At 38.5% G+C, this 22,912-nt stretch overlaps 1 protein-coding gene across 1 annotated transcript in view; it reads right to left on the bottom strand.

Annotated features, from left to right (window-relative positions):
• Positions 1-15,424: 15,424 nt before the first annotated feature.
• The window catches only part of AstCC (Allatostatin double C), a 200,815-nt gene continuing 193,327 nt past the window's right edge, over positions 15,425-22,912 (bottom strand). Inside the window, exons 3-4 of the mRNA XM_075293492.1 lie at positions 15,950-16,050; positions 15,425-15,885 (exon numbers count right to left, since the gene is read on the bottom strand). Coding sequence (XP_075149607.1) covers positions 15,652-15,885; positions 15,950-16,050 — 335 coding nt within the window. The 3' untranslated portion in view covers positions 15,425-15,651. The remainder of the gene's footprint in view (positions 15,886-15,949; positions 16,051-22,912) is intronic.

Here is a 22,912-nt window from a genome sequence, read left to right as displayed (position 1 = left end):
ATTTTTAAAGGACACTATCAGATACCTTGGCTATACCATAGATGCTTTAGGAATTCGTGCAGATGACAAGGGTTTAGAAGCTATAAAGAATTTCCCTCTTCCAGATAAAGTACATACGATGCGAAGCTTTCTAGGACTGTGCTCATATTTTAGACGATTTTTTAAAGATTTTTCGTTAATAGCAAAACCATTATATGACTTAACAAAGAAAGATAAGAAATTTATTATGGGAGCTGATGAGTTACAAGCATTTGAGACTATGAAAAGCAAATTGTTAGAATCGTCAGTTTTGGCATTATTTGATCCTTTGGCGGAAACTGAATTACACTGCGACGCGAGTGCGTTAGGTTTCGGTGCAGTATTAACTCAAAAGGGTAAAGATGCGCAATGGCACCCCGTATTTTATTTTTCGAAAAGGACTACAGATTCTGAATCAAAATTTCATAGCTTTGAATTAGAAACATTAGCTATAGTATATGCTTTGCGAAGATTTCGGGTCTATTTGTATGGCAGAACTTTCAAAATTGTTACCGATTGTAACTCATTAACGTTAACGTTAAATAAGAAAGAACTTAATCCAAGAATAGCCAGGTGGGCATTAGAAATGCAGAACTTCGACTACATTGTTGAACATCGAACGGGAAAACGTATGCAACATGTCGATGCCTTAAGTAGATGCCAGGAAATAATGATAATCGAGACGAACACTTTTGAGGAAAATTTAGTGATATGCCAAAATAGAGACCCCCATATAATGCGATTGAAAGAAAAACTACAATGTAAAGAGCACAAACTTTATGAGATGCGAAATGACGTTGTTTATAAAAAGGTACGCAAAGATAAAGTACGATTTTATGTCCCTGCAGCCATGGAATCTCACGTTTTGTACAAGTACCATGACGAAATGGGTCATGTCGGCATTAACAAAGTTACTGAATTAATTGAGAAAAGTTACTGGTTCCCTCAGCTTAGGGCTAAAGTGAAGAGACATATAGAAAATTGTTTGAAGTGTATTGCATTCTCTGATAAGAGCGGGAAAGTAGAAGGGTTTGTGCACAATATTCCTAAACCTACCAGACCTTTTGAAATCATTCACATAGATCACTATGGACCTATAAACGGAAATGACACTAGGAAATATATATTTGTCGTCATAGATGCTTGTTCGAAGTTTGTAAAGCTGTATCCCACAAAGACTACCGCAACTAAGGAAGTAGTGAAATCGCTCAAGGAATATTTTAGATATTATAGCCGACCTAAATGCATAATTTCTGACCGGGGCACGAGTTTTACCTCAAATGAATTTAAGAGTTTCGTCGAGGAAAATTATATTAGACATATAGCGATTGCAACAGGCTCTCCTCAGGCAAACGGACAAGTGGAGAGGGTAAATAGAAGTTTAGGACCGATGATCGCCAAGCTTAGAGATACAGAGAAAACCACACCCTGGGACGATATTTTGCAGTGTGTCGAGTTTACTTTTAATAATACGTCGAACAGGTCTATTAGTGAGCATCCAAGTGTCATGCTATTTGGAGTGAATCAGAAAGGTATTGTCATGGACAGCATAAGAGAGAATATTACAGAAGAAAGCTATAGAGATGTTAAAGAAGTTAGTGAGAGAGCTAGAATGAGAGAAATTAAGGTGCAGAACTACAATGCAGGTGTAATAAATAATAAACGAAAGAGAGGTACGAAATATAAAGTTAATGATTATGTTGTAATTAGGAATTTTGACTGCAATACTGGTGTGGCAAGGAAATTAATTCCCAAGTTCAAAGGTCCGTATAAAATAACTAAAGTTTTAGACAATGATAGATATATTTTAGAAGATGTGGATGGATTCCAGCTAACTCAGAAACCTTATAAAGGCGTCTGGGCGGTTCAAAATATTAAACCTTGGTTCGGCAGAGGAAATGAAAGTGTCTCGTAATGTTTTTTTAGGCGGATCAGGGGATCCTATTAGTCAGGAAGGCCGAATTGTAGCATGCTGTGTAACGTTAGAGTAATTATTAAGTGTAACGTCAGAGTAATTAACTCATAAGATCTGTTATTGTCATGTATGTACATCATTATGCTTTAGCATAGGTTAAGCACACTCTCTTTAAGTCAGTTCTAATGTATCAGCTTAAACGACAACAACGTTATTGTTCACCCGCATAAAAAAAAATATAAAACAAAGACAGAACTAAACAACAAAACATTTGCGTTTCATTTAACACAAACGCTACAACAGTAACTGCCTGACCAGCCTCATTTTGGAAAAAATACGGCCCGATGATGCCGCCAGCCCATAAACCGCACCAAACAGTCACTCTTTGTGGGTACATCGGGTTTTCGACAATTACTCTTGAATTCTCATTCGCCCAAATGCGGCACTTCTGTTCATTGACGAATCCACTGAGGTGAAAATGTGCCTCATCGCTGAAGATGATTTTCTTCGAAAATTGATCATCCAATGTTGCCATTTCTTGGAACCATTTAACACGTTGTTAGATTTTGTATCTCTCCATGGTTCAAATTGAGTAAGTCTGAAATAGAGAAATGTCAAATAAAATTCGAAAAAAAACTTGGCGTTTAGGGGTGGTTCACATTCAACATCGGCCCTTACAATTTAACCATCCTTTAACTCCACCGTACCTCCAGCGTCTCCTCACTGGACGTTGTCCAATTGCCCTCCGATGTTTTAATGAAACCTGAAGCGGAGTTGGTGGATGCTAGAACCTTCCGTAGTCTGGAAGCCTCGGACGTATTCTCAATACTTCTGGAGTAATCATTCCAAGAGTTATGCTGAGCATTTCTCAGTTCTCGCTTGTATCCTCTCAGATTCTTCTTGTAAGCGTCCCAATCTTCAGGGGCTCTAGTGGACTTTGCCTAGTTAAAGAGCTTCCTGCAGGATTTCCTCATATTACTTAATTCCGTAGACCACCATGGTGGTCGATTTTTCCCCCTTGGCTTCCCTCTAGGGCATGCAGCTTTCAGTGAGATGTTGAAGGCTTTAGTAATCCGCTCCACTGAGTCTTCGATATCTTGCACATTTCACATATTTGTGTCTGTTATTTCCGGTATTATCATATTGAACGATTCCCTATTTATACCTATTCCAGTCAGCTTTCTTAACATTTGGCGGAAATATGATCTTGGTGGTATGAACATCAAATTTGAAACTGATGTAGCGATGATCTGAGAAGCTGTGTTCACTTAAAACCTGCCACTCAGATATAATTTCATTCAGTTCTTGCGAGGCCAGGGTGATGTCCAAAACCTCTTGCCTGTTTTTAGTGACAAAGGTTCGGGCATCTCCCTTGTTGCAGACTACCAGATTAGTACGCAAAATAAACTCTATTAGCGACTCTCCTCTTGCATTAGTATCACTACTTCCCCATCTAATATGATGCGCATCCGCATCGCATCCCATAATGAGTTTCGTCTTTGTTTTCAGTGACTCCTCAACTAAGGTCTTAACGGCACATGGAGGCATCTCCCTGTCATGTCCCATGTAGACCGAAGATACCCAATATTTGCATTTGGCTATTTCTAAATTGGCAACGACAGTGTTTGCATTGCACATTCAAGGAAGCAGAAACAAGTTAAGCTCGTTTTTAGCAATTATACAGGCTCGATTTACATCATTACCAGTATATTGCAATAGTTTCAACCCCGGAGTACTTAATTCACATATTTTGTTTCTATAAACGTATGGTTCTTGAATAAGAACTATGTCTATGTCCCCTTTCATCAGGAGAACTTTTAAGGCAGCGCATGTAGCCTTACAATGATGAAGATTTATCTGGAGGATCCGTAGGACCATCGTCAACAACCGTCACATCAGCCGCTTCAATCGAGTCATCAAGAATGTCCTCTTCAGAGATCTCGGTGACTCTCGCAATAACCATAGGTTCAACTTTGGTGAGTCTATCCATGTCTTCAACTTTGGTATCTCCCTCGACTTCGCAAGAGGATCCGCTTACTTCTGATTCAGACAGAGGTTCATTTCTGAATCCTTTAGCTGATCGTTTTTATACAACTTCATTTGGATATAATGAAAGCCATAACATACACGGCCCTGAGACTTTGCTAGATGTGGCAAACACTGAGTGTTCAATATAAACACTGCATGCCGTCTTGGTCCATCCACTTCACCTAAAATTGGTTTATAATTTTCTAGCGGAAAAGGTCCTTTGTAAAACACGAATTTTTCGAAAATTTTGAATTTTCGCATTGATATTTTTTGAACCACTTAACTTATCACAAATGTATTTGCACACGATTATTCGTCATTCTATATTTGTGTATCAACAACGTTATAATCGGACGTTTCTAACTCGAGATTGTGTTTAGTGAAAAAAGAGCGAAAATTTAAAAATAACGGGATATCTCAAAAACGGTTCCATAAAAAAGTTTTAAACATTTTTGTTCGAATTCAGCAGCTTAAAATACACAAGAAAAGTTATATAATAACATCTAATTATATCAAATTAGATATAATTAGATGTGGGCCAAATTTGAGATCTGGTCAGATCTAATTCCTTTAGAATTAGATCTGATCAGATATTACCATTTTTCGGATCTGACCAGATCTGCCTACATATAGGTTAGGTTAGGTTAAAGTGGTAGCCCGGTTAAGATTCAGGCTCACTTAGACTATTCAGTCCATTGTGATACCACATTAACTAAAAGTACCTAGTTTTAACCGCAGAACCTTCTTGATTATTTTTCTTTGTTGAACCAACCGATTGTTCCAAAAACATTAGCAGACTGCTTAAGTTAACGTTTTCCAGATCCGCCAGTAATCTGAAGCTATATGCTCCTAAAAGTTGCTTGCGCTTTACATAAAATGCAGGACACTCACACAAGAGGTGTTTAATTGATTCCTTTTCCTCCGCATCATGACAGCTCATACAATAGTCATTATACTTCGCGCCTATAGTTTTTGCAATATCGCCTTTTTGCAAAATCGCAGCGAACCGTTATAGCAGATATCAGGAGTGATATCTGACGTCTCGAGAACACTAGCATATCTAGTGTGCGGTTTAAGTTTAAATGGGGCCATATTTGCTCGGTGTCGTTACAGCCCTTGCAATTCTCCCATCGAACATTTGCCATCATAACAGCCTTCTCACGCAGCATGAGCTTGCAGGTAGCCAGGGGCATACAACAGATTCTAGTTCCCCTGGAATATGTAAGGTAGTCCCTAGCCTTGCCAACTCATCCGCTTCGCAGTTCCCCGTTATGTTCCTATGGCCAGGCACCCATATTAGGTGAATATTGTACTGCTCAGCCATCTCATTGAGAGATTTGCGGTAGTCGATGGCTGTTTTCGAGTTGAGGAACACAGAGTCCAAGGATTTTATTGCAGGTTGACTGTCTGAGTATATATTAATACCCACATTTCTTGGAACATTACTTCTCAGCCAATTCGCCACCTCTCTTATTGCTAATATTTCAGCCTGAAAAACACTACAGTGATTAGGTAATCTTTTCGCTATTCCAAGTTCCAGATCATTAGAATATACTCCGAAACCCAATTGTCCATCCAATTTGGAGCCATCAGTGTAGAAATCTATATATTCTTTATTCTCCGAGATCTATGTGCACCACGCCTCACTGTTGGGGATTAGAGTCTCAAACTTTTTGTCGAAAAGTGGACTCGCCAAAGTGTAATCCACTACGTTACGCACATCTGGCATTATTTTGAGGACCGAACTGTGACCGTAACTTTTTTTCTGACCACAGCGATTGCTCGCGCAACTGCACAGCCGTTGTTGCAGCTGATTGTTTGGCCAAAATGTCTAAAGGCAATAGATGCAGCATGACATTAAGGGAATTTGTTCCTGTCTTGCTGAATGCGCCTGAGATACACAAACACGCTATACGCTGAACTTTGTCTAAACTTGTTGGCTGGTGAAGTGCCGACCACCAGACTACAACACCATATAGCATTATAGGTCTAACCACTGCCGTGTATAGCCAATGCACAATTTTTGGTTTTAGTCCCCACTTTTTTCCTATTGCCTTTTTGCACGAGTACAAAGCTATCGTTGCTTTTCTCGCCTTTTCTTCAATATTAAGCTTAAAGTTCAGCTTGCTGTCCAAAATAACGCCAAGGTATTTTGCACACTCCCCAAAGGGAATTTCAATACCCCCTAAGGAAATGGGCCTAACCGTGGGAGTTTTGCGATCTTTGCAGTACATGACTAGTTCTGTCTTTGCAGGATTTAACCCATGACCATTGTCTTTCGCCCATTTCTCAGTCATCCGGAGCGCCCTCTGAATAATATCTCTGATTGTGGATGGGAATTTTCCCCTGACTGCTAGAGCCACATCATCTACGTATGCCACCACTTTTATCCCTTCTTTTTCTAGGGTAACCAGAAGGCTATTTATAGCAACATTCCAAAGAAGAGGTGATAGAACTCCTCCTGGGGGAGTCCCTCTGTTCACATACCTTTGTATGTTTGCTTGTCCTAGTGTGGCTGAAAACGTCTCTTCATTAGAAGTTCGTCTAATAGCCTAAGTATACATGGATCAACATTCAGAGTTGTCAGTCCATTTAATATCGAGCTCGGATGGACATTATTGAACGCCCCTTCGATGTCTAGAAACGCCACGATTGTGTATTCTTTGAGAGATAGTAAGCTTTCAATAAAGCGTACTAGTTCATGTAATGCGGTCTCAGTAGACCTGCCCTTCAAGTATGCATGCTGTCGTTTCGAGAACAAACTTGAATCGATGCTAGTTATAAGATAAATATCTATCATCCTCTCCAGAGTCTTAAGTAGGAATGAGGATAAGCTGATTGGTCGGAAATCCTTCGCCCTCGAGTGAGAGGCTTTTCCCGGTTTAGGTATGAAACCACATATCGTCCATATCCAGATCTTCCAATTCGGACCATAAGAAGTTCGTTATCATCTCACGATAGCGAACACCATTCACAGTAACTGCCTGACCAGCCTCATTTTGGAAAAAATACGGCCTGATGATGCCGCCAGCCCATAAACCGCACCAAACAGTCACTCTTTGTGGGTACATCGGGTTTTCGACAATTACTCTTGAATTCTCATTCGCCCAAATGCGGCAATTCTGTTCATTGACGAATCCACTGAGGTGAAAATGTGCCCCATCGCTGAAGATGATTTTCTTCGAAAATTGATCATCCAATGTTGCCATTTCTTGGAACCATTTAACACGTTGTTAGATTTCGAATCTCTCCATGGTTCAAATTGAGTAAGTCTGAAATAGAGAAATGTCAAATAAAATTCGAAAAAAAAACTTGGCGTTTAGGGGTGGTTCACATTCAACATCGGCCCTTACAATTTAACCACCCTTTAACTCCACCGTACCTCCAGCGTCTCCTCACTGGACGTTGTCCAATTGCCCTCCGATGTTTTAATGAAACCTGAAGCGGAGTTGGTGGATGCTAGAACCTTCCGTAGTCTGGAAGCCTCGGACGTATTCTCAATACTTCTGGAGTAATCATTCCAAGAGTTATGCTGAGCATTTCTCAGTTCTCGCTTGTATCCTCTCAGATTCTTCTTGTAAGCGTCCCAATCTTCAGGGGCTCTAGTGGACTTTGCCTTGTTAAAGAGCTTCCTGCAGGATTTCCTCATATTACTTAATTCCGTAGACCACCATGGTGGTCGATTTTTCCCCCTTGGCTTCTCTCTAGGGCATGCAGCTTTCAGTGAGATGTTGAAGGCTTTAGTAATCCGCTCCACTGAGTCTTCGATATCTTGCACATTTCACATATTTGTGTCTGTTATTTCCGGTATTATCATATTGAACGATTCCCTATTTATACCTATTCCAGTCAGCTTTCTTAACATTTGGCGGAAATATGATCTTGGTGGTATGAACATCAAATTTGAAACTGATGTAGCGATGATCTGAGAAGCTGTGTTCACTTAAAACCTGCCACTCAGATATAATTTCATTCAGTTCTTGCGAGGCCATGGTGATGTCCAAAACCTCTTGCCTGTTTTTAGTGACAAAGGTTCGGGCATCTCCCTTGTTGCAGACTACCAGATTAGTACGCAAAATAAACTCTATTAGCGACTCTCCTCTTGCATTAGTATCACTACTTCCCCATCTAATATGATGCGCATCCGCATCGCATCCCATAATGAGTTTCGTCTTTGTTTTCAGTGACTCCTCAACTAAGGTCTTAACGGCACATGGAGGCATCTCCCTGTCATGTCCCATGTAGACCGAAGATACCCAATATTTGCATTTGGCTATTTCTAAATTGGCAACGACAGTGTTTGCATTGCACATTGAAGGAAGCAGAAACAAGTTAAGCTCGTTTTTAGCAATTATACAGGCTCGATTTACATCATTACCAGTATATTGCAATAGTTTCAACCCCGGAGTACTTAATTCACATATTTTGTTTCTATAAACGTATGGTTCTTGAATAAGAACTATGTCTATGTCCCCTTTCATCAGGAGAACTTTTAAGGCAGCGCATGTAGCCTTACAATGATGAAGATTTATCTGGAGGATCCGTAGGACCATCGTCAACAACCGTCACATCAGCCGCTTCAATCGAGTCATCAAGAATGTCCTCTTCAGAGATCTCGGTGACTCTCGCAATAACCATAGGTTCAACTTTGGTGAGTCTATCCATGTCTTCAACTTTGGTATCTCCCTCGACTTCGCAAGAGGATCCGCTTACTTCTGATTCAGACAGAGGTTCATTTCTGAATCCTTTAGCTGATCGTTTTTATACAACTTCATTTGGATATAATGAAAGCCATAACATACACGGCCCTGAGACTTTGCTAGATGTGGCAAACACTGAGTGTTCAATATAAACACTGCATGCCGTCTTGGTCCATCCACTTCACCTAAAATTGGTTTATAATTTTCTAGCGGAAAAGGTCCTTTGTAAAACACGAATTTTTCGAAAATTTTGAATTTTCGCATTGATATTTTTTGAACCACTTAACTTATCACAAATGTATTTGCACACGATTATTCGTCATTCTATATTTGTGTATCAACAACGTTATAATCGGACGTTTCTAACTCGAGATTGTGTTTAGTGAAAAAAGAGCGAAAATTTAAAAATAACGGGATATCTCAAAAACGGTTCCATAAAAAATTTTTAAACATTTTTGTTCGAATTCAGCAGCTTAAAATACACAAGAAAAGTTATATAATAACATCTAATTATATCAAATTAGATATAATTAGATGTGGGCCAAATTTGAGATCTGGTCAGATCTAATTCCTTTAGAATTAGATCTGATCAGATATTACCATTTTTCGGATCTGACCAGATCTGCCTACATATAGGTTAGGTTAGGTTAAAGTGGTAGCCCGGTTAAGATTCAGGCTCACTTAGACTATTCAGTCCATTGTGATACCACATTAACTAAAAGTACCTAGTTTTAACCGCAGAACCTTCTTGATTATTTTTCTTTGTTGAACCAACCGATTGTTCCAAAAACATTAGCAGACTGCTTAAGTTAACGTTTTCCAGATCCGCCAGTAATCTGAAGCTATATGCTCCTAAAAGTTGCTTGCGCTTTACATAAAATGCAGGACACTCACACAAGAGGTGTTTAATTGATTCCTTTTCCTCCGCATCATGACAGCTCATACAATAGTCATTATACTTCGCGCCTATAGTTTTTGCAATATCGCCTTTTTGCAAAATCGCAGCGAACCGTTATAGCAGATATCAGGAGTGATATCTGACGTCTCGAGAACACTAGCATATCTAGTGTGCGGTTTAAGTTTAAATGGGGCCATATTTGCTCGGTGTCGTTACAGCCCTTGCAATTCTCCCATCGAACATTTGCCATCATAACAGCCTTCTCACGCAGCATGAGCTTGCAGGTAGCCAGGGGCATACAACAGATTCTAGTTCCCCTGGAATATGTAAGGTAGTCCCTAGCCTTGCCAACTCATCCGCTTCGCAGTTCCCCGTTATGTTCCTATGGCCAGGCACCCATATTAGGTGAATATTGTACTGCTCAGCCATCTCATTGAGAGATTTGCGGTAGTCGATGGCTGTTTTCGAGTTGAGGAACACAGAGTCCAAGGATTTTATTGCAGGTTGACTGTCTGAGTATATATTAATACCCACATTTCTTGGAACATTACTTCTCAGCCAATTCGCCACCTCTCTTATTGCTAATATTTCAGCCTGAAAAACACTACAGTGATTAGGTAATCTTTTCGCTATTCCAAGTTCCAGATCATTAGAATATACTCCGAAACCCAATTGTCCATCCAATTTGGAGCCATCAGTGTAGAAATCTATATATTCTTTATTCTCCGAGATCTATGTGCACCACGCCTCACTGTTGGGGATTAGAGTCTCAAACTTTTTGTCGAAAAGTGGACTCGCCAAAGTGTAATCCACTACGTTACGCACATCTGGCATTATTTTGAGGACCGAACTGTGACCGTAACTTTTTTTCTGACCACAGCGATTGCTCGCGCAACTGCACAGCCGTTGTTGCAGCTGATTGTTTGGCCAAAATGTCTAAAGGCAATAGATGCAGCATGACATTAAGGGAATTTGTTCCTGTCTTGCTGAATGCGCCTGAGATACACAAACACGCTATACGCTGAACTTTGTCTAAACTTGTTGGCTGGTGAAGTGCCGACCACCAGACTACAACACCATATAGCATTATAGGTCTAACCACTGCCGTGTATAGCCAATGCACAATTTTTGGTTTTAGTCCCCACTTTTTTCCTATTGCCTTTTTGCACGAGTACAAAGCTATCGTTGCTTTTCTCGCCCTTTCTTCAATATTAAGCTTAAAGTTCAGCTTGCTGTCCAAAATAACGCCAAGGTATTTTGCACACTCCCCAAAGGGAATTTCAATACCCCCTAAGGAAATGGGCCTAACCGTGGGAGTTTTGCGATCTTTGCAGTACATGACTAGTTCTGTCTTTGCAGGATTTAACCCATGACCATTGTCTTTCGCCCATTTCTCAGTCATCCGGAGCGCCCTCTGAATAATATCTCTGATTGTGGATGGGAATTTTCCCCTGACTGCTAGAGCCACATCATCTACGTATGCCACCACTTTTATCCCTTCTTTTTCTAGGGTAACCAGAAGGCTATTTATAGCAACATTCCAAAGAAGAGGTGATAGAACTCCTCCTGGGGGAGTCCCTCTGTTCACATACCTTTGTATGTTTGCTTGTCCTAGTGTGGCTGAAAACGTCTCTTCATTAGAAGTTCGTCTAATAGCCTAAGTATACATGGATCAACATTCAGAGTTGTCAGTCCATTTAATATCGAGCTCGGATGGACATTATTGAACGCCCCTTCGATGTCTAGAAACGCCACGATTGTGTATTCTTTGAGAGATAGTAAGCTTTCAATAAAGCGTACTAGTTCATGTAATGCGGTCTCAGTAGACCTGCCCTTCGAGTATGCATGCTGTCGTTTCGAGAACAAACTTGAATCGATGCTAGTTATAAGATAAATATCTATCATCCTCTCCATAGTCTTAAGTAGGAATGAGGATAAGCTGATTGGTCGGAAATCCTTCGCCCTCGAGTGAGAGGCTTTTCCCGGTTTAGGTATGAAACCACATATCGTCCATATCCAGATCTTCCAATTCGGACCATAAGAAGTTCGTTATCATCTCACGATAGCGAACACCATTCACAGTAACTGCCTGACCAGCCTCATTTTGGAAAAAATACGGCCTGATGATGCCGCCAGCCCATAAACCGCACCAAACAGTCACTCTTTGTGGGTACATCGGGTTTTCGACAATTACTCTTGAATTCTCATTCGCCCAAATGCGGCAATTCTGTTCATTGACGAATCCACTGAGGTGAAAATGTGCCCCATCGCTGAAGATGATTTTCTTCGAAAATTGATCATCCAATGTTGCCATTTCTTGGAACCATTTAACACGTTGTTAGATTTCGAATCTCTCCATGGTTCAAATTGAGTAAGTCTGAAATAGAGAAATGTCAAATAAAATTCGAAAAAAAAACTTGTCGTTTAGGGGTGGTTCACATTCAACATCGGCCCTTACAATTTAACCACCCTTTAACTCCACCGTACCTCCAGCGTCTCCTCACTGGACGTTGTCCAATTGCCCTCCGATGTTTTAATGAAACCTGAAGCGGAGTTGGTGGATGCTAGAACCTTCCGTAGTCTGGAAGCCTCGGACGTATTCTCAATACTTCTGGAGTAATCATTCCAAGAGTTATGCTGAGCATTTCTCAGTTCTCGCTTGTATCCTCTCAGATTCTTCTTGTAAGCGTCCCAATCTTCAGGGGCTCTAGTGGACTTTGCCTTGTTAAAGAGCTTCCTGCAGGATTTCCTCATATTACTTAATTCCGTAGACCACCATGGTGGTCGATTTTTCCCCCTTGGCTTCTCTCTAGGGCATGCAGCTTTCAGTGAGATGTTGAAGGCTTTAGTAATCCGCTCCACTGAGTCTTCGATATCTTGCACATTTCACATATTTGTGTCTGTTATTTCCGGTATTATCATATTGAACGATTCCCTATTTATACCTATTCCAGTCAGCTTTCTTAACATTTGGCGGAAATATGATCTTGGTGGTATGAACATCAAATTTGAAACTGATGTAGCGATGATCTGAGAAGCTGTGTTCACTTAAAACCTGCCACTCAGATATAATTTCATTCAGTTCTTGCGAGGCCAGGGTGATGTCCAAAACCTCTTGCCTGTTTTTAGTGACAAAGGTTCGGGCATCTCCCTTGTTGCAGACTACCAGATTAGTACGCAAAATAAACTCTATTAGCGACTCTCCTCTTGCATTAGTATCACTACTTCCCCATCTAATATGATGCGCATTCGCATCGCATCCCATAATGAGTTTCGTCTTTGTTTTCAGTGACTCCTCAACTAAGGTCTTAACGGCACATGGAGGCATCTCCCTGTCATGTCCCATGTAGACCGAAGATACCCAATATTTGCATTTGGCTATTTCTAATTTGGCAACGACAGTGTCTGCATTGCACATTGAAGGAAGCAGAAACAAGATAAGTATGTTTTTAGCAATTATACAGGCTCGTTTTACATCAGTACCAGTATACTGCAATAGTTTCAACCCCGGAGTACTTAATTCACATATTTTGTTTCTATAAACGTATGGTTCTTGAAAAAGAACTACGTCTATGTCCCCTTTCATCAGGAGAACTTTTAACTTACACTTTACTTTAGCCTTACAATGATGAAGATTTATCTGGAGGATCCGTAGGACCATCGTCAACAACCGCCACATCAGCCACTTCAATCGAGTCATCAAGAATGTCCTCATCAGAGATCTCGGTGACTCTCGCAATAACCATAGGTTCAACTTTGGTGAGTCTATCCATGTCTTCAACTTTGGTATCTCCATAGACTTCGCAAGAGGATCCGCTTACTTCTGATTCAGACAGAGGTTCATTTCTGAATCCTTTAGCTGATCGTTTTTATACAACTTCATTTGGATATAATGAAAGCCATAACATACACGGCCCTGAGACTTTGCTAGATGTGGCAAAGACTGAGTGTTCAATATAAACACTGCATGCCGTCTTGGTCCATCCACTTCACCCAAACGGCCAACCTTCCAATCAGCTGTTGGAAGATCTGGGTTGCATCGTTTCAGCCTATTTAAAATAGATTCAGGGTCAGAAGGGTTTGCAGGTATCCACGCATGTGCTTTAGGTCTAGCCGGTATGTCTTTCTTCTCGACGAACTCTAGAGCAGCTCCTTCCCAAACTTCAGAGCAGCTTTAAAACATTCTATAGACCTCTGGTCCTCAAATGCGACTAGCTTAAATCGTCCTTGATACCAACCAGCCTCCTGGTGTCGGGAAACTTTGCCAGCACCTGTGAGTAGACGACAGACGGAGCATTCTCAATTTCCCCCCATTTTTGCTTTGGAACAATACCGTCCAATGCTCCTTCATTAATGATAGCCATCACAAGGCTGTATTTAGCAACTGAGGCAAACGATCTTTGATCCCTTTTGGAGGATGGCAGCTCATCCGGCAATCGTTCCCTTTTTCCAGTCTCAAGAATTCCTTGAGCCCATTTTAAGGAATCGTTTTGTTTAGCCGACAGCGTGCTTGGGTCGACTGATCCTAACTTCTTTAGGATAAACAAAGCATTTCTGCGCTCCTTGAATCTCTTTCGTGAGGGATTACCTGCTTTTGATGTCGTTACCTTAGAAAAAGTTCGACTTGTCAGAGTGTCGCCACCTGTCGACCCGTCTACAGGTCGACTAATTGGGCCTAACTCTTGGTCATTGCCCAGATTTATAACTCCAGTCGATACCCGTCCACTGGGCCCTAAAGTTAGCAACCCAGTGGATGACTTGGAATTTCGCTGCATGGTGGCTTAATATCCCACCACACATGAAATTCTTAGTAGGAACCTATTACGATGAGTTTATCCGCTATTAAAACACACGTCCGTTCCGTTCGACGGTTGAATAGAGATTCCTACATATACCACCATATCTAACCAGATAAGGCAGGAGATCTAAGGTCAGATCTACCAATTTTTACACGGGATGCCAATTTATATTTAGCTTGCTCTCAACCACATTTGTCTCCAATGTAGAAATAAGTTTCAAAGCAGTCAATATATATAAAACTAAAATTCGTACAAAAACTATTTAAAGCTAAATAACTATGATTGTTACGAAGTCGGATTAGCCAAATTCACATTATTTATTACCGATAAGTTATGTCTACATATAGTAATAATAATAAAAATTATGCATGAGCAAGTAATAAGGATTTAAATTAAACGGTATAATTCATGTAATTAAAATGAATAAAATAAATGTTTTATTTTGTTCCTAAATCCTTGTTTTCAGCTGTTTTATGGATGACGATTTTTTCAGGACGAATTGACGATTTTCACGAAAACTATTTTAAAAATTGACGATTATCAGCCCAAAACAGTTGGCGTCACTGTTCACATCTCAACAATCGGTGTAGCTAGCAAATAAAAGCGGCGGTAGGAAAGGTAATCGCCACAACAGAGCCGAATAATTTTTCTAAAGTTTGTTTCGCACTCATTTCTGCCTCTCTCACGTAAAATGTAACCATATATATGGTTCAATTATCTATTTTCCTTTTTAATTTTACCTTATATAATGTTATTTTGACTTCATTGCCAAAGATGTACAACGAATATTTTGACCAGACTCGTGGTTAGTCTTCCAGACTACGATAAATTCGCATCCGGATGGCAATAAATCTTTGTGGCTGCGAGTTTTTCGCTCTCTTTACTGCTAGGTAATTATGCATCATTTTATAAGATATAAAATGTTCGTTTGACTAATATTTTAAACAAAAATGAAATAAATTTGGTTTCCACATATTTCTTACCATCAGTACCCTCCATCGGATAATACGCGACCACCTAATTAATGCCATAAATTATTTGCTGGTAGGAAAACTCTTTACACACATAGCTAATGGCTCATTTTTTATTAAATAACATTTTCACATAATGGAAACATACACACACACATATATTCACCATTGACAATGATTTTTATCGATAATGATGGGAATATTTATTTGGATGGCTTAGTATAAATATTATTCTGCTATTCCATGGATTTCGGATGATTTGTAGAGTGGTTAATTAATATAAATTTGTTCATGGCGCAATATACATAGGGATGAAGGGGATTTAGAAACAACTGACTGCATTAAAATAACAACGCCAATACATGCGACCATTGTTGCCTACATTTGTGCGTCCAGCACTTCCAACGCTGGCTATATCAACTTTATTCGCAGTACTAATGAGGCCTCTATGATCCGACGATGATGCAGCCAGCAGTGATGAGACACCATCCGTTCTTATATCGCCACCCAAATCCAAGCCCAAGTTAGCTCTTCTCTGAAAGCTCTGTGCCATTAACTGAAATGTTCTTACTTATGCCGAAAAGTCTCTATTGCAACTAAGCTTTAATTATCCAACTTACTGTTTCACCTGTCGCACGATTAATTGAATTCAGATCTTTGAAATCGTAGTCCATCAATACGGATGGATCATCATCACTGTACATTGTGAAGTAGGGTGAATCTGAAAATGCCATATGATATAAACACAGTTAAATACAATTTATTGTAACAAGTGCTGAAATGAAATAAATAACGACCGCCTCCAACAAAACATTCAACACTAAGTGAAAAATATAATAAATTATCGTCAAAAATAATATGTTGGTGATTGACATTTATAATTCGAAGCATTAGAAACGAAAGCATGAGACATAGACGTATCGCAATATCGTCACCTCAAAATTCATTCATGTTTAAATATTATACATAGAACTTTAACTGTAATCCTTACCCCGTCCACAAAAACATGAGGATAAGTTTGTCATTATATTTGAAATATGCAGGTGTATATTTCTGGCGTAGCAACTTATGGAACACCTTTCTGGTAAATTAGATGAAAATTGCGGCTTCTATTGTATCAATAAATTACATTGCCATTTCAGTTAGGTTAGGTTAAATGTAGCCCTATTTATTTCAGGTTCACTTAGATTACTCTGTCCATTGTGATGCCACATTAACCAAAAATACCCAATACATTATTTCCTTCTGTTAAACCAACTTGATTGTTCCAAAGCATTAGCAGATATTAGGAACTGAGTACCGGCCTTTACACAAAATGCAGGACACTCATACAAGAGGTGATTCCTTTTTCTTCGCATCGTAACAGTTCATGCTGTAGTCAATATACTTCACGCCAACAGTTTTTCTAGCGACCCGTTATACGTCTTGAAAACACTAGCATATCTATGTTGCGGTTAACGTTTAAATATTTGTTTAGTGTCATTGTTACCTTGCAATTCTCCCATCGGACATTCGCCATCATAACAGCCTTCTCACGCAGTATGAGCTTTGAGGCAGCCAGAGGCGTACCGACAGATTACTACTCCCCTGGAATATGTAAGGTAGTTCTTCGCCTTGATAACTCATCCGCTTCGCAGTTCCCTGTTATATTCCTTTGGCCAGGCAACCATCTTGTACTGCTCAATAGGTACAAAATCCAGGAATTTTATTGCAGGTTTACTGTCTGAGTATATATTAATGCCAAAATTTGTGGGAACATTATTTCTCAGTCAATGTTCCTGAGAGCACTACAGTGATTAGGTAAGTTCGACGAGCTCATATACATAAACCAATTTTGGCACAAATCTTTATCGATCTATAAATTCTTCAAGATTCGAGATTGTCAATATCAAGAAAATTGCAAACAATTTCTATAGTAAAAAAAGTGAACCCTATATATGAAAAAGTTTTCATGACTTCATTTATTGCGTACATTAGTTAAATTAACTAAAAAGGGGGAAATATTATACACCAAAGATTTACTATATTCGTGTCTCCCACAAAATATATCAGAATTTTTTGAAGTTTGTAAATTTTACCAATATTGGGCCCATCTTGAACTTGGTATGACACTAAAGACATTTTTGCAATTTTAAACTCTAATATTCTGATTCAAAAAACGAAATTTTATTTAACAAGTACATCCATACAAAAATAAAATGGGGGTCAATTTGGCAACGTTAAAATGATACCATGCGTTGTCAAAACAACAACCATCTTTCATGATAAGAAAACGTAATGGTTACGAATTTATAAACAAAATAAAAAAAAACGATTTGTGATACCGAGACTAGAACCTGTGTGCACCATACGCGTAACAGTCGCCTCACCACATTGCACTACCGGCGGAGTTACCATAACAACGTCTAACGATTATTTTAAGACTTTTCATGGCCAAAGAAAAACGAAAGCAGTTCTTGCAATCGCGAACGCCCGTGGACGAAATCGTGAACATTCCTCTTTGATGTTTTCTGAACGTTTCCGTTTAATTTTCCGTCGCACTGTGCTTCGAAAGCCCAAAAAATTTGTGCTACGATCTTTATTCAAATTTGTTTTTAATAGTATATGATATCGAGCTTCGAATGCAAGAATTGACTAGAACTATTTTTAAAACATATTTGAATTTTAAGCATTTTTTGGTCGAAAATGGGGTTAAGTTACGTGGTTGGTGGGAGCCACCGTGGAGCAATGGTTAGCATGCCCGCACGGATGAAAAAGACTGTTTTTCATATGTTTGGCTATAAACATTATATGTTTGGAACACAAATTTTTAAACACAATATTTTTGAGTGCAAGCATATAATGTTCATAAACTAGCATAACATGTTTGGGACATATATGTTAATATGTTAGAACATATTATGTTTGGGACATAAAATGTTTGTAAATATAATATGCTTGGATGCAAACATATATTAATTTAGAAATAGCCTATAAACATACATGTGTTTAGTGGCTTGGAGCGCTATTTAACAGGGAGCGATATTGAATTAAGTTGGTGGTTGTTGCTTGTTATTACAAAATTAACATTTTATTTTTCCTTGGGCAATTGCTCAGCTACTTCTTTGATCCTCACAAACTGTGTGGTCCGCTGTTCGAATCCCCGTCCGGCAAAAGGTGAAATTAAAATAAAAAAAAAATTGAATAATTTCTTCTACAATGTTTGTATTACAGAAAAAGGTGCTAAGAACTACAAAATGTCGTGGAAGTGAGAAAGATGTGGGGGAATATACAATTAGGCAGAAACAAAATTTTGAGCATTCAGGTCGAAAACCTATGTTGTTAGCACCTATATTACCTGTTTATTTTCATAATTCATTATGATTGTAAATAAATAAATAAAAAAATAAAATTTTGAGCACAATATTGTTTGGGAGAATTTTTTTAAGCATATAATATTTTTGGGTGCAAAATGCTTCCAAACATATTATATGTTCACATAATAACATATTGTTTTTTGGAAGACAACATTATTGAATTTGGATGCAAAAATACAAAATGTTTGGAACTTAGACTACCCAAACATATATTGTTTAGACCAATATGCTTTCAAACATATTATATATTGGAAGAGATCAAACATATAAATGTTTGGGCAATACCCAAAAATGTATATGCTTGAAGCAAAATATGTTTGGGAGTATATGTTACAGAAGCGATTTTTTGTGAGGGTGCGCCTTGCATACACAAGGTCGTGGGTTCGATTCCTGCTTCGACCGAACACCAAAAAGCTTTTCAGCGGTGGATTATCCCACCTCAGTACTGCTGGTAAAATTTCTGAGGGTTTCAAAACTTCTCTAAGTGGTTTCACTGCAATGTGGAACGCCGTTCGGACTCGGCTATAAAAAGGAGGTCCCTTGTCATTGAGCTTAACATGGAATCGGGCAGCACTCAGTGATAAGAGAGAAGTTCACCAATGTGGTATCACAATGGACTGAATAGTCTAATGGCGTTTTCTTTTCTTGTAAAAAATACACACTTTTTTGCATTTTGCCCGGAAAATGTACTCTTTAGGTTCTTTTCTAAAAAAACAGGCAAAAGTGCGAAAAGGCTTCGAATTCTGTTGTGAAAATAGCGCCACGCATAGAGGCAAATTACGGGCATTTTCAACACTACCAACAAACGAGAGTGCTGCGATTGCCCTGTTTCCTTCTTTGAATTCTTTTCTACCCGCTGAAATGATAGCATTTTTTTAGGTATCTGGTAACATTTTAAAAATGCGCATTCTGTACAGACAAAATAAAGGCAAAGCACTTTTTTCAGAAAAGAAAACACCATAAGTGAGCCTATACCAGGCTGCCACATAATCTAACCTAACCTAACCTAACCTACGTGATTGGTGTAAAAGAACGAATGGCCCGATTTTGGCCAAGTTAAACATTTTGTGTAGGTATTGATGATGGTTTTTGATGCAAGACCAAAAAAAAAATTGAGCAAAGTACAATTTTGACAATTTTTAAAATATTTGGAATTTTCTACCCAAAAAGGACAATAAAGTAATATCCACCTACAATGCCTCCATTGCAAACACAATCACTCAGCAAAAAAAAAACGTCGCCAAAAAAGTAGTGAGAATGTTCTTTTTGGATCAGGAAGTGGTGCAAAATTGGCGCAGAAGCGATGATTTTAACATGGGCTTGTCATAGGACGGATGTCCATCATTTCAACAGTCGTTGCACTGAATTTGCATAACTTCTTAAGGTGTGATGCGAATCCAGTGATTTGGATGTGAATAAAGAAATTTTGTGATATTTTGATGAATAAATAATTTTTAAATTTTTTATGATTTTTAATGCATTCTAACGCTTGTCTGGAATGTTTGACATCAAATATTTTCAAAAATTCGCAATTTTTCTAGAAAGGATTTAGCTTTTTTACAGCAAAATTTAAATAATTTGCACTATTTTATTAATTTTTAATCTGTTTTTAACCCATTTGAAGGTTAAAGTTAAAGTGGTTAAAGTGGCAGCCCGATTAAGATTCAGGCTCACTTAGACTATTCAGTCCATTGTGATACCACATTAACTTAAAGTACCTATTACATATGGGCACTTCTAGTTTTAACCGCTGAACCTTCTTGATTATTTTTATACCCTCCATCATAGGATGGGGGTATATTAACTTTGTCATTCCGTTTGTAACACATCGAAATATTGCTCTAAGACCCCATAAAGTATATATTCTGGGTCGTGGTGAAATTCTGAGTCGATCTAAGCATGTCCGTCCGTCCGTCCGTCCGCCTGTTGAAATCACGCTAACTTCCGAACGAAACAAGCTATCGACTTGAAACTTGGCACAAGTTGTTGTTATCGATGTAGGTCAGATGGTATTGAAAATGGGCCATATCGGTCCACTTTTACGTATAGCCCCCATATAAAGGGACCCTTAGATTTGGCTTGTGGAGCCTCTAACAGAAGCATATTTCATCCAATCCGGCTGAAATTTGGTACATGGTGTTGGTATATGGTCTCTAACAACCATGCAAAAATTGGTCCACATGGGTCCATAATTATATATAGGCCCCATATAAAGGGACCCTCATATTTGGCTTGTGGAGCCTCCAACAGAAGCAAATTTCATCCGATCCGTCTGAAATTTGGTACATGGTGTTGGTATATGGTCTCTAACAACCATGCAAAAATTGGCCCACATCGGTCCATAATTATATATAGCCCCCATATAAACCGATCCCCAGATTTGGCTTGCGGAGCCTCTAAGAGAAGCATATTTCATCCGATCCGGCTGAAATTTGGTACATGGTGTTGGTATGTGGTCTCTAACAATCACGCAAAAATTGGTCCACATCGGTCCATAATTATATATAACCCCCATATAAACCGATCCCCAGATTTGGCTTGCGGAGCCTCAAAGTGAAGCAAATTTCATCCGATCCGGCTAAAATTTGGTACATGATGTTGGTATATGGTCTCTAACAACCATGGAAAAATTGGTCCACATCGGTTCATAATTATATATAGCTCCCATATAAACCGATCCCCAGATTTGGCTTGCGAAGTTTCCAAGGGAAGCAAATTTCATCCAAGCCGGTTGTAATTTGGAATGATCTTTAACAACCGTGCCAGAATTGGTCCATATCGGTCCATAATTATATATAGCCCCCATATAAAACGTTCTCCAGATTTGACCTCCGGAGCCTCTTGGAGGAGCAAAATTCATCCGATCGGGTTCAAATTAGTAACGTGGTGTTAGTATATGGTCGCTAACAACCATACCAAAATTTGTCCAATTACACAAAAATTGGTCCATATCGGTTCATAATCATGGTTGCCACTAGAGCCAAAAATAATCTACCAAAGTTTTATTTCTATAAAAAATTTTGTCAAAATTTTATTTCTATAGAAAGTTTTGTCAAAATGTTATTTTTAGAGAAAATTTTGTTCAAATTTTATTCGGTTCATAATCATGGTTGCCACTCGAGCCACAAATAATCTACCAAGATTTTATTTCTATATAAAATTTAGTCAAAAGTTTATTTCTATAGAAAATTTTGTTAAAATTTTATTTCTGTAGAAATTTTTGTCAAAATTTTCTTTCTATAGAATATTTTGTCAAAATTTTTATTTCTTTAGAAAATTTTGTAAAATTTTATTTCTATAGAAAATTTTGTTAAAATTTTATTTCTGTAGAAAATTTAGTCAAAATTTTATGTCTACTTTCTCAAACTGAATTATATACGCATTGGATCGATCTTTTTTGATTTAACCCTTTCACTACCGAAATAAACCTAATGATAAAAACTTTTGCCTTTCTTCTGTTTTTACTTGTACTAACAGCATTTAGAACAAAAAATGTCATTTTGAAAACCTACCTCAATTACTTCAAGAGCTATATGAGCTTGTTCTGAAAACTTGATTTTTGAATTGTGACCAAATAGTCTTACAAAAATAAACGCTATTTGGCCTATAATATCTTTCAAAGTTTTAGAAAAAATACAAAATAGAACCCGTAAAAGTATCAGCTATAGTTTTTGTATAAATGACCACTTACTAGAAACATACAGTACAAAACTTGTCTCAAATTTTCGCATTTTTCGTTTATTGTTAAAGAAGTTTATAAAAATGTATTTTAGACCTCACCAATATGGACAATATTTATAGCTTATTTAGATTAAAGCCTCTACTTTAAAATAACATCGAGAAATAAATCGAAACTAAGTGGGAAAATAGGATTTGGTGTCTTTTTCGAATATCCTTCTAAGTGGACATCGGTAGTGAAAGGGTTAATATATACCACGTATGGACTTACATACAATTTAGAAGATGGTGTTAGGAGGTTTTAAGATACCTTGCCATCGGCAAACGTTACCGCAACTTAAGTAATTCGATTGTGGATGGCCTGGCCGAACTTACGGCCGTATATACTTGTTCTTTGTTGAACCAACCAGATTGTTCCAAAAACATTAGCAGACTGCTTAAGTTAACGTTTTCCAGATCCGCCAGTAATCTGAAGCTATATGCTCCTAAAAGTTGCTTGCACTTTACACAAAATGCAAGACACTCACACAAGAGGTGTTTAATTTATTC

Source organism: Haematobia irritans, chromosome 2, assembly GCF_050003625.1.
Source record: "Haematobia irritans isolate KBUSLIRL chromosome 2, ASM5000362v1, whole genome shotgun sequence".
Lineage (NCBI taxonomy): Eukaryota > Metazoa > Arthropoda > Insecta > Diptera > Muscidae > Haematobia > Haematobia irritans.
The sequence above is the reverse complement of the archived record's forward strand: the minus strand, read 5'-3'. Positions and strand labels throughout refer to the sequence as shown.